At 34.5% G+C, this 13,335-nt stretch overlaps 1 protein-coding gene across 1 annotated transcript; it reads left to right on the top strand.

Moving 5' to 3' along the window:
- The first annotated feature begins 535 nt into the window (after window positions 1-535).
- Window positions 536-12,795, top strand: LOC148840047 (D-beta-hydroxybutyrate dehydrogenase, mitochondrial). Its single transcript, XM_088908734.1, has 5 exons — window positions 536-670; window positions 8,911-9,364; window positions 9,663-9,815; window positions 10,856-10,989; window positions 12,017-12,795. Exons 2-5 carry the CDS (start codon window positions 8,983-8,985, stop codon window positions 12,389-12,391), a joined length of 1,044 nt encoding a protein of 347 aa, XP_088764860.1. The 5' UTR covers window positions 536-670; window positions 8,911-8,982; the 3' UTR covers window positions 12,392-12,795.
- Window positions 12,796-13,335: the final 540 nt, after the last annotated feature.

Genomic DNA, 13,335 nt, shown 5'->3' with positions numbered 1-13,335 from the left:
AAGTCCATGACCTTTACAGATAAAGTGTCCAGTTCACCTTTGAATATCCTTCTTGGCTTATAAGAATAGGTTTTACATACCAATCTTTATTAATGTTTGATGTTAGTGTATATAACATGATACACTCTCTCTAATATGCTGTAAAAACTGTATAGCAAGGGGAATTATGACAAACCATGGTAAAGTACCTTAAAAATAGTACAGGCAAGGTATAATCACAGCTAAATTGCAATAAACTGAACTAATATAAGATTTAAGTACTAAGCCAATTTACCATGGTAAGCTTCCATAATGAATAAAAGGATTAACCTTCAAAAGGCAAAACAATAGTCTTTTTCTGTTTTATATAAGGCATTCCAGTACTGCACTGCAACAGTTTACTTAGCAAGATTATGACCTTTGAACAAATAAACAGTTATATTAAAAATTAACAGAATATCATGATCATATGAACATTCATTTGTTGGAAAAGTAATATTCCAAACCAAAGAACTTTAAATATAGTCAGTCTTACAATGAACTTCTGATTGAGATATCGGTCACACTTTGATAACTTAATAGCATTATACTTTGTTAAAGAACTGAAAGTTTTTTTTTAATTTAAAAAACATTGTTTTGTCATTCTAAAACCACTTCTGACTGTGATTGGTGGGGACAATAATAATAAACGGTAAGAAAAACTTATTTTTATGGTTTAGTTTTTATGTATTAACATTATTTTATCTGAATCAGAGAACTGTATCATGACATGCTTAGATGATTAGACATTTTCTTCTAAGAACTATTTCTTATGAACTAACTTCCTTGAAAAATGTTCTGCCATGGAGATTACTGCAAAAGGAACATTGTTTCCAGATGTTCTTGAATATTGTGTTACTATGGCTACCTTAGTTTGTGCTACTTTTATAAATGACTATGGATAACTATCAAATAATTCTTTTATAAATGAATCTCTGTGTGAAAAAGTCATTTTTTTAAATTAACATGTTTTCCCTAATTCCATTGAATTAACCCATTTTTTGGTATTTTGTAAACCATGACAGAACTGCCTTTAATGCTATACTTAAATGAGCAGGAAGCACAAGACTTACTCGTCTTTCAAAGTTCTTCTATGTTTTAAGTTATTTAAAAGCCATTTTTAGTCAACAAAAGATTTCAAGAACTTTGAAACTCTGAAAATCAGAACTTGGTCTCAGCCAACATCATGAAGTTTTTGTGTGTGTTTGTGTTTTGACTGTGTTAAACTTAATTCATACTATACATATACATATATATGTTTCTGTCTAAGTATTTTTATAAGTAGCTACAGTATTTTAAATCCTACGCACTTTTTCATGCAAATCACAGACTCCAAAATGTTGTCATAGCACAATAATGCTTTACTGTATCCTGCACCTAATAAAGTAGTTTATTATTTTTTTATTTTTGACAGCTGCTAGGGATGGAAAAAGCCAATCTAGCCTGCGTTATGAAGTTTCTCCAGCAGCAAAGAATATTTTTCATTTAAATTACTCAGTTTTAATAAACCAGAACTGGAGTTTTACAGTATATGCTTTACAGCTGTTGAAACAAAATAATCTTGCCTAAAATAACAATAAATAAATAAATAAATAAATAAAAGAGAGAAACATTAAAGTGGGGTAAAATACTTAATATGGGAATATGACAGAGGTCTATATTAGGCTTGATGTGCTTCCAGGCTTTCATTCAATTAACATGACTTACACCCATTTCAGTGACATTTTAAATTATGAGGTGATGACCAATGATTTCAAATGAAAAATATTTGCTCACTTCAGGATTAGCCTTCTCAGCATGGCTACCCACACGTACTGTGGTTGAAGTTTTACATCACTGACCTCACCACTGTATGACTTTCTAATCCATGGCATTAACAGTCTGCTCCATGACTTTTTCTGCACTGCGCAATCACTGACCACACTATAACTGATCAAATCAGGAGGTTAAAAAGGAAAGGTCACAACAACAACCATCATCTCTGATACCTATTAAATCATTTCATTTCATTTTCTAAAGAAATGTCATAGTCTGTTTAGCTTTGCCTCGTGAACCCAGATTTTTTTTACATAATTTCAGAAGCCTTCTGCTAGATCTTCCCTCATTTTTGCAAACAATCTTCCTTCCCAACGTTCTTGGATGATGATCTTCTCATGGACCCCTTGTTAGATAAGATAATCACTTTATGGGCCATATACAATTTCTTGGATTAGGAATTTGTGTTTTCACATACCCCAGCTTGCTCTCCATGAGACACACAGACAGGGAGAGAGACGCTTGGGGTCAGAGTGCAGGGTCAGCCATTTATCCCGGTCACAGGCAGGCGTGTATGGAACTAAAAAACACATCTCAAATCCCGTTTTGAAGAAAACATGTAAGAGATATTGCGAACATGTGGCAAAACGTTTTGTGGTCAGGCAAGAAAAAATCTGAACTTTTTGGTCTAAATTCAAAGCATTGCATTTTATGCCAACCTATCACAGTGCATTCACTCTCTCAATACCATCCCAAATGTTAAGCATGGTAGTGGCAGCATTGTTATGTCCTGCTTCTCATTGGCAGGAATTGGGAAGCCTGTCAAGAATTATGGTCAGACAAGACGAAGTTGGAACTTTTTTACCTCAATGCGAAGCGTTGCATCTGTTGCAAACTCAGTGTCAGTTATTTTTTTAGTTTTTGCTGAGTTGCAGTATCTTACCATACTTACCAAATTGAGATCCTAATTGGTTGTGGACCAACGACCCCTGGAAACATCATAATATGTAAAGGAATAAGTTAAAGGTTTATTCCATGTTGAAAAGAGAAGAAAGAAAACACAACACTTCGGCTGTGGAGCCTTTTTCGGGTGTGAGGATATGTACATATTATACATGTCATAATATGTACACAAAATTTGTAACTTCACTAAACAGTACACTGTAGGAATGGTCTGAATACTTTAGCAAGACACTGAAAGTATCATCTGGCTGTTTTCCCTGTTAGCTTCACAAGACTGTGGACCAGTAACCAGTCACAATTAACCAAATATAACACAAATTCCTCTGGATATTGAGCTCCAGCTAAATGCTGTTTTTTTATAAAGCATTTATGTTTCCAGAAGTTTAGAATTCAAGGTGATTTTGACTTTTGGACATCAAGTTCTGGAGGTTAATTCTTGACCTACTGTTGATTCTATGTAAGTTAAAAGTTATGATGTGCTTGGTTGACATACCAGAAATGTCCGCAATATTTTGATTTAATGGGAAGCGCATGACAGTTTTATAGTTCAAAGTTGTTCAAAATGTGGTTGCTTCCTGATCAGCTTTAAGCATGAACCAAAAAGTCTCATAATGCTCAAACATAAACTAAGGCATGGGTTGAGTACCCAGTTATGCCTGTCACTGTTAGAAAAACATTTTGCAGATGAATGTTTTGTGTGTGTAACGTTTAGAAATGAACAAGTGATTCTTTGTACTTTCTTTATAATGCTTTAGTATGATATACATACATCAACATATGGGTATTGCTTAGTATAACACACAGTTCCTTTTAGAAGTGTACTAAACAGGGCCATAATCACAATATTGTGTTGTGAAGCCTGGTCTAAATATGTACTGTAGGTGTTCTGTGTAACCAATTCACATTTTTAAGTCAGGAAGATTCAGTGCTTTGAATACTGAATAAAAGTGAACTAACATCTGGGACCTGGGAGTTTGAAAAGTCTTCAGCCCAATGAGTCATCTCAGCCTTTTGTCCTCATCACCCTCATCATTCACCCTTATTCTTCACCAATTACGGTTGCCAAGGTCACTTTTCAGAAGGATCTTAACAATGAGTCTCCTTGCCCCACAATGCAGGATGAGTAAAACTTCCGTTGGCAATTGTCAGGTAAGCTCTCAATATCTTGTACTTGCCTAGGATTTAACCAACTGTCATTACTGTATCTGAATAGGTAAGATGAGTTCTTTCTCTGCTGGCCTTGGTTAGTGTTTATGTGTTATACAGTATACTATAGCAGCTAATGTTGTTGGCTCTAGTGGTACAAGTGGATCAACAGACTTTAGCAGACTACAAAGACTAAGTCTATCCATCTTACTGTCTGCTCTCTCTCAGAAGTGAGCCTTTGTCTTTATCTGTGAATGTTGGTTTACTGTGCCACATACAGGTACTTCCCTAGTGAGCTTGCATGCTGTGTTCATCTCCTCTGTAAGGGCCACTTCCTCTGCTTGTTTTGCCTTGTCTTCTAGTCATTCTTGTCTTGCACTGTTTAACCTCTTTGTCTTTGATCTTGCATTCATGTTCTAATTGTTTTGCCAGCTTAGCTGGCTTTGTGCCCAGAAGTCTATCTTTTACTTTCCATCTTTTTTCAACTGCTTTCCAAGTGAAGGAAGTGAGCCAGTCTTTTGAATTCTTCTTATTACCCAGGATCTTTGTGCTGGCTATAGCATACATTTCTTTGATGTTGTCCCATTTCTTCCCAGCTACATCTTTCTTTTCATCTGGTTGTACACCAACACAAAGTTGCTAGAAATAAAAGTTGTGTTAAATTGAAACCTAGACTGTAATTTTAATGAGAAATATTTCACTTCACTTTTTTGACTATAGTTTCAATATAGTGTGTGGCTTGTGTTTGCACCTTTGTTCTTTTTATTAAACCTTTTTCATATTTAGCTGAGGCTTGTCTGAAAATAGATAGTAGGTTCTTGAAGAAAGCCTTTCAGTTTGCTGCTCATTATGATAGGATCAATTGGGTGTACAAACATCCATGCTTCACAATAATCTGTATACTTCTCCCCATTTTCCATCATACTTAACGGTATTTTCCCATCATGATCATGATCTGCACTCCCTGCTTTGGCTTTTTAATTTCCATCCAGCCTGTGTAAGAAACCTACAGTAGCACTGTTAAAATCTCCAGACGGTATGTCATTGTACACAACCACTCCATGTAACACTTACTCTCCTAGAATGGTCTTCCTCTCTGCCTAAAACATATTAGGGTTGGAGTGCTTCGTTTCAAAATAAATATAATGAAATGAATTAAATGACAGGAAGCTGAACAGAATGAAAAATTAAAGATTACAAAGAGTTAAAAGTGATAGATATCAGGTTGTTGCGGAAAGAAAAACAAAAAACAATTTGTGGAACTTTATTTTTGCCTAATCATTTAGGTTCTAACCTACTTTTTTACTTAAGATATAAGCATAATTTCTTACTCATAATGTTTTCAAGCAGCATTATTCTTTTTTTAAAAAATCATCAGTAGTTTTCTGTAATCTAAACTGTTAGTTCAATATTGTAGCCACCAAGTAATCTGCTTTCAATCATGTTTTGTTAGAGAAACTGCCCCCAACACACCCATCTAATATACTGTACCAAACAGAGATTAATTGTAACCAGTGCTCGCTCAGCATTTGTTTTCTTGTATCCATCTTGAATTCCAATCAGTGTGGCGAGACCTTTGGCTAACCTCACTTTTCAAAACACCTTGTCCTCACAGCTAGCCTGTCATTCATCAATTTTTCAAGTTTGTCCAAAAATAATCTATGGAAAAGGTTAAGGCGTTTGCATCTTAGGGATAACGCTAACTCTTAAAGCTACATGCTTTTGTTAACTGCATGTGTACTGAAACATTAAAGCAGACTTAGAAAAGCATAGTATTGTACAGTGTGTTTCCTAAGAAAATTCATGCTTTAAAACTTTACAATTTGTTCTGTTTACATAGTCAGCTATAATGCAGTGTTTTATGGATAGTGCATAATGTATTCAGTAAAACTCTATTTTTATTTCTCTCATACATAAATAATACATGGCATCACACCAATATGTTTATTCCTGATAAGGGTCACGGCAACCCAGCACTGAAGTACAGTATAAGGCAAAGTGAAAATGGTGAAAGTCCATCCTGGTGGTCACGCCCAAAGTTTATAGACACTGATTAACCTATACAGCATGGTTCTAGAAGAGAAAATCCTTAGATTTGATTTCCATGTGGTTGGTTGTCCTGTAGTTTTACATCAACTAAATGTAATGAACTCGAATATGTTCTCATTATGGAATTCTAAAAATATGTTGAATTGTATTCAAATCATTTAAAATGTCTTCATAATAATAAACTTTTATTTATATAGTGTCCTTAAAAGTAACATCTCAAAGCACTTTACACTAAAAAAAGCATTTATGCAAAACTGTTTCTTTATAAAGCTTTTGTGATGCTTTTAAATATGATTTTAGATTGCTGATTCTGAGAATTCATTAAAAAAATGAATATAGTCGTGCATTACCTTATTTTATATTACATTACTACATTTCTGCTTTTTAGAGTAATTACATTTTGGGGAAAATATTTAACTTTTACAAATACACCTTGTAATTCAATATACAGCATTCAGCATCTAACGAGCATGTTTGAAACATAAACATGGAGAACAGCTTCCAAAGTCTTTCCACAGATTCTCAACAGAATTCAAGTCACTGGATTGACTGGGCCACTCGAGGATGATCACTCTTTTTGTTAAGTCACTCCAGTGTAGCCTTGCCCTTGCACTTTGGATCATTGCCCTGGTAAAATATTTTTTTCTCAGTTTTAAGTCTTTAGCAGGTTCTCCTCTAAGATTTGCCATAGTTTGCTCTCATCAGTCTTGACAAGCTTCCCAATTTCAGCTGATGAGAAGCAGAACTATAACATACTGCCATCACCGTGCTAGATAATGGCAGATGGTTTTGTCTAAATTATACACTGTATTAGATCTTCCTAAGATGCAATACTTTGAATTTAGGTAAAAAAGCTCAAGTATTGTCCTGTTTGCAGTATCACTTAGCTGCTTTGTTGCAAATCCTGTGTGAGATATGAGGAGTTTTTTTTTTCAGTTCCATCCAAGTCCATTTTATGAAGTGACCTGGAGCATTTAGCTGACCCATAGTCATTTTCTTCCATCTTGGCCACTGAACTCTGTAACTCTTTCAAAATCGCTGTGGGTTTCAACACTATATACTGTATCTTGTCACTATGCTCCTAACCCAGCTGTGCAGTGTCTTGGTGCCTTCTGCTTCTTAATGATTTTCTTCACCAGGCTCACAGAGATACAATATAAAGGGTCTTTGAAATGTTTTAATACCCTTATTCTAATCTATGCCTTTATCCAACTTTATTTCTGACTTATTTGGAAAACTCGTTGGTCATCATCATTGAATCTTTGCTTGAAATTCACTGCCTGATTGATGGAGCTTACTGAGATAGGAGGATTTATTCATGTGAACCTCTATTATTCCACACAAACATGACCTATTTAACTAATTTCGTAGCTCATTAAGGTATTTTTGTGCACATAAATTTAGGTTTGCCAAAACAAAGTTTGACTATTTTAAGCAATCATGTTTTTTTTTTCATTTTGGTTTCTATTATCCGTTTACTGTTGTTGTTTTTTTTGCTTTGATTGGGCGGAGTAGGTTTCATATATATCAAATATTAATTATTGATTCATATTTTTATTACTTCAAACTTTAAAGCAACCAAATGTGAAAACTATGCAAAGGTGTGAATTATTTTTGTGTAGCACTGTAGATATTTTTATATCCAGCACAGATATTTGCACTGTGACTATGTTGTCACCAGAAATTCAAACTTATTTTTAAATACAAATTTAAAATTTGATATTTTAACATGTATATGTATAATAAGACCAAAAACAAACTAAAACAAGTAACTCAAATCCAGTTTGAATTAATCACTTCAAAACAAAATGTACCTCATTAAAGACAATGGCAAAATAAGTATAAAATTCTATGAATGCAAGCTTTCTGCAGAATTTCTTTTCCACCAAAAAATCCATATATATGGTATATTAGAAGTTAAAATGTATTGTTGTATTGGCTTTAAAATAAGTTCCTCTCCAATATTCAGTTGTTTCTATGGGAATCTAATAATTTTGCAGAACATTCCCTATTTCTACAGTATATCCTTTCCTGAGGAAATCTGTACTCATTATACCTCATTTAAATATTATTGCATTGGCTTTCACTGGATAAATACCTTTATGCATTGGGTATTACCAAACACTTTGTCTTTATCTTTGCTGAAGTAATCAATCCTGGCCCTACTTTGTATATTAAACCAGGTGAGCCTCATTTCAAACGTTATCCTTCTGCAGTTTTTTTTTATTTTAAAGCCATTAGGATACATCTTCCTAATATAGTAGATACATCTACTATAAAGTCAGTTTTAGGACAAGATTTATAGAATATACAAAAAACTTTTTGTAAAAATATTTTTAGAGAAGTTTTCTAGTGTTATCTATTATAATAATAATAAACTTTATTTTATATAGCGCCTTTAAAGGTGGCTTCTCAAAGCGCTTTACAGAATGAGAACAACAATAAATAAAAAGAATACACAAGATAAAACACAATTATACTGTAATATACAGAGGAGACCTTGGATGGTGGTACTAGGAAAAGCAGAAGAATGGAATCAGTTAAGAGAAGCTCTTCTAAAGAAGAAAGTTTTGAGTCTGGATTTGAAGGCGTTTAGAGAATAAAAACTTAACATCTGTGTCTGTGAAAATATTTTAAATGAATTTTAAATCTAAACAATCTTTTGTGCTAAACTGAATGCTAAAATCAGTGTTAAACTGAAAAGGGAATCCAGATTACATATATTAAAACTTTAAACACTCATTATTTTTTTTTAAATTGTAAGATTGTTGCTATTTTTGTTTTTTTTTCATAATTTTTGAAGATTGAATGAAAAAAGCTGTAGACTCTCACACAAGGCCTTTGGATTGAATACTTTTTCTAAGTACTGGTTAGATTCCCTGAAAAATCCATCTCAAGGTTTCTTAAGAAATCACACTATGAACTATGGCAGAACAATTGTGTGGTTTCCCTAATGTCATGCATTCTTTTATGTTTCAGCATCACTCCGGGCAGAAGATAAATACTGCAGGGGAGACACTTCTTGCTTGCATACTGTAGACCACATTGAAAATGATCCGAACTATACTTGAAATTGCCGCTGTGTTTGCCACAGCAAGTTTACTTTATTTCTTTGGTTATCTCACTCCAGCCTTTATCATGGTGCCTCTCGTGATCTTTCTTTTGGCTCAGGCCGAAAGCTATCAGTTTAATCCAGAAGGAAGAGCTGTGTTCATCACAGGCTGTGACAGCGGCTTTGGTTATCAGCTTGCTAAGCGATTAGACAAAATGGGATTTTTGGTATTCGCTGGCTGCCAGTTCCCTGAGAGAAAGGGAGCTTGCGATCTTGTGAATGAATGTTCCAGTCGTTTGAAAGCCATTAAATTAGATGTTACACAAGACGAAGATGTGGCACAGGCCAAGAAATTCATTCAGACAAACTTGCCAGAGAAAGGTAAGGTATTCTTCCTTGACGTATAGGATAAATTCAATCCCAAAAAAGGGTTTATTAGAAAATAATCCTACATACTAAGCAAAATATTGTTTCTGCTGTTTTTTTAAAGATTTTCAAAATCTTTCAAAATCAAGATTTCTCTTTGACCTCTGCAGCTTCATGAAAGATTCAATTACTTGATATGCTCAATAGTTTTGTCACTTTTTTTAAAAATATTAAAACCCTTACATAGAAATCGCTTGAAAACAGACTGTATGATGGGTGGTTTTTATTGACTGTCAATTATTTTAATTTGTAGGTCTTTGGGGAATAGTGAACAATGCTGGGATTTCTGACTGGTCTGAAACACAATGGAACAATATTGAAGATTATAACAAAATGGCCGACGTAAACTTATTCGGAAGCATAAGGACCACTTTACCATTCATTTCCCTGATCCGAGCCTCACAAGGTAGATGTTTTTTTTTCAGGGGAAAATTGCATTCTCTCTGTTTTATGATGCATTATTATTATTAGTTTAGCAGACACCTGTATTTGGAAAAAACAATGTATTCAATAATACATAAAGTAAATACAAAAATACTTTAATAATTACAAATACTATATAGTAGAATACATAGTAAAAATACACATTCCTTGGCAAACGACTTGTTTTAAATCAACATGATGGGCATCACAGATATAAAACAGTTACGATAAAATAAAAATGAAGTAGCTTAACAAAGCTCAGAAAGGACTTTAATTTTTGTTTTTACCAATGAATTGCATTTTAACTCTCTTATTAAAACAACATGGAAGCTTTCCTGTTGGGAGACTTTAGTGTACTGATGTATCTTGAAACAATACAAAACAAAGACCCTTTGATTATTTTGATTAACAATTTAATACACATAATACAGAAACTTTGTTCACGTTTGATTTAATTTGTTTCTTCCCATCCATCCATTTTCTTATCACTTTATCATGTTCAGAATCACAGGGGAGCCAGAGCCTATCCCAGCAAGCAACAGGCACAAGGCAGGATACCCTCTGGATGAGAAGCCAGTCCATTGTAGGGCACACACATAAGCTCATACCAGGGCCAGTTTTCCCACAGGCCAATTAACATACCAAATGTTAAAACCTACCAATAAACCTACTGTACTAAAGTGTGTCTTTGGACTGCGGGAGCATCTGGAGAAAACCCACACAAATGCAGGAAGAACACATGAACTCCATGCAGATAGCACCCCAGGTCAGAAATTGAACCTAGGAACCCTGTGCTGTGAAGCAGCAATGCTAACCACTGCATCACAGTGCTGCTCTAATTTGTTTCTAATATGTTTCACACCAGTATATCTCTACTGTAAAATTTCAATGAGACACCGTCTTCTGTTCTACCAGAAATTCATTTTTATACAGTATGTATCAAAACAGTATAATCTTGAAAGCATTTTACAAAACAAATGTGGTGGTTGCTGAGTAGTGTGTTGTTGTTTTTTTCTCTTCCAGGCCGCATGGTGTTTGTATCCAGCATTTTGGCTTTTTTTTACGCCCCAAACATGGGTCCGTACAGTATCACTAAAAGAGCTGTAGAAGCTTTTGCTGACTGCTTAAGGGTTGAAATGGCCTGCTTTGGTGTAAAGGTAATTCAGGAAAAAATCTTCAACATACGTCTTGTTCGAAAAAGGAAGCAAATTTGCTGAGAATAGCAGGCTTGATTTTTGCGAGCTTTGTTTAGAAAAATTCAACAAAATTCATATCCAGCTCCACATGAGGGTGAACATTTACGTGGTGAAATTGTACAGATTGCATTTAAATATTGAATAATGAATGTAGGTGTGTGGATGTGCAAATAGAAATGTCTATTTTTCCATAGACGTACAGTAAGACCTGCTGTTTGCTAAGATCATATAATTGACTGCCAGACTTACAGTATATAAATCAACCTATAAAAAGGTTTGTATCGGGCCTAGATCCAAAATGCTTCACAATAATTGAGAAATTGCCATATGAGTTAGTTCTGGTACTGTGTTGCAGGCATCTCAAGTACTAGAATGCCACAGACTCTACACAATGAGCTGGACATGACAAGTAGGGAGCTGCATCAGCAAGCACAGGCTGTAAAAGAACAGGTAAAGATTTATTCCATGCTGAAAAGAAAAGAGACACAGTGTTTTGGCTGTGGAGCCTTCTTCAGGTAGCAAAGGCTTCATCGAAGAAGGCTCCAAAGCTGAAACGATGTGTCTTTTTTTTTCCTTTCAGTACGGAATACACTTTTACCTGTTCCTGGAAATTGTGATGGTTTGAAAGGGTCATAAATAAGGAAACACGTAATAGCTATCCAATGTGAGTTGGGCACTATATTTTTTTTATATCTAAAGTGTTGGTGGAAACTAGGTTTATTATCCTAACACAACAATAAAGCTGAAAAGAATATTAACTCAATAAATCCTACCACCCAATCTGAGGCATCACTTTAGTACCTAGAAAAAAGGTTACCTGCTTTCTAATTAATGCATTATCACTAGAGACTACCTATCTGAGTACTGGCTAGAGCCAAAGTCTCAGTGTCGTGAGAGTGGTTTCACATGACACATTTAGATATTCTTAGTTGGGGGGATTCCACATATGAAAAATATTTCTAAACTATTTATTTGCTTCATTTTATAGGTCAGTATCATCCAACCAGGCAACTTTGGATCAGTGACTAATATTCTGCAGGAGAAAATGGCTGAGGACATCTGGAATCGGTTTGATGAGGAGCAAAAACAGACATTTAACAGACAATATATTGAGCTGGTCACTGAATATGCTACAAAACTAAGAAGGGAAGGGATTCAAGACATTAACATGGTCATAGATGCTATGGTAGATGCTCTTACATCTCGTAGACCAAAAACTAGGTATTTGGTAGTAAACATGTTTGAAAAGGTTTTATTTTATGCCTTTCCTTACTTGCCTACGTTTCTTGCTGATGCTGTATTTTCTCTCGATGACATGTACCAGAAAAGAAAACTGTTGCTCTTTTCCCCAGAAGGCAATTGAAGCTAGCTAGGTTCTCATTCACTGGCCAGACTATTCCAAGAAACACAAACCTGAGCTCATATTATAAAAGCATAGAAACTTAGGTGTAAGATAAGTCACTACCTGAATTTATAAATATCTTTTATTCATTAAATGTTTTAAGGAATTAAGGGATGCTCTCGGTTGAATTAAAGCTACAAAAATAAGGCAAGCAATTTCCTGCAATTTCCCTCATGGGATCAATAAAGTATCTATCAAGCTTTCAAGTTTTTTAATAAGTTTTCAGATTAACATGTTTCAAAGGGCCTCTCTTACCCAAATAGTGTTAATTTGTATAATTTCATCAACTTAAGCAATACATATGCTATGATTGGATGTTCTAATTAGTTTATACAAAATAAAGTTTTTTTTCCTACTGTGGCGTGATGAAGATACTGCACTACCTGATAAACTACATCATTATCTTTTTACAAGATGGAACTGAGAAAACTTATAATGTATATTGTGTATCTTCCAGTTTCACAGTAACTTTAAGACAAAATAAATTAAAGAATTCCCCAAAGATAGCTTCCAGGTAGAATATATATTTTACATGTTCTGAGAAAGCCTTAACTACAACATATATACAGAGCTACTCTGGTTGGCTACAATGGATGATACAGCAAAAAAAACAACAGATATGGGGATTGGGTCCTGAATCACATCTCATACAATGTTAAGCCTTAATTATTTGCAATGGCAGAAATGAGAAGGTTCTATACAGTACATTTAATCTAAGAAATACAGAACATAAGCAAAAGGTCTATAGTAATATAGGCAGGGGTATCCCAAGGATCTGCACCTATAAAAACTACAGTGTGTCAGCTGTAGGAAGGAGCTTTAGTACTCTTCCAAATCATTTAACCCCATGTCAGAATGCGAATTCTAGCCCTACACCTGTATTTACGGCCAGCAGCCATATCACC

Source organism: Atractosteus spatula, chromosome 2 (genome assembly GCF_055471065.1).
Source record: "Atractosteus spatula isolate fAtrSpa1 chromosome 2, fAtrSpa1.hap1, whole genome shotgun sequence".
Taxonomy (NCBI): Eukaryota; Metazoa; Chordata; class Actinopteri; order Semionotiformes; family Lepisosteidae; genus Atractosteus; species Atractosteus spatula.
This window is presented reverse-complemented; position numbering and strand designations above follow the sequence as displayed.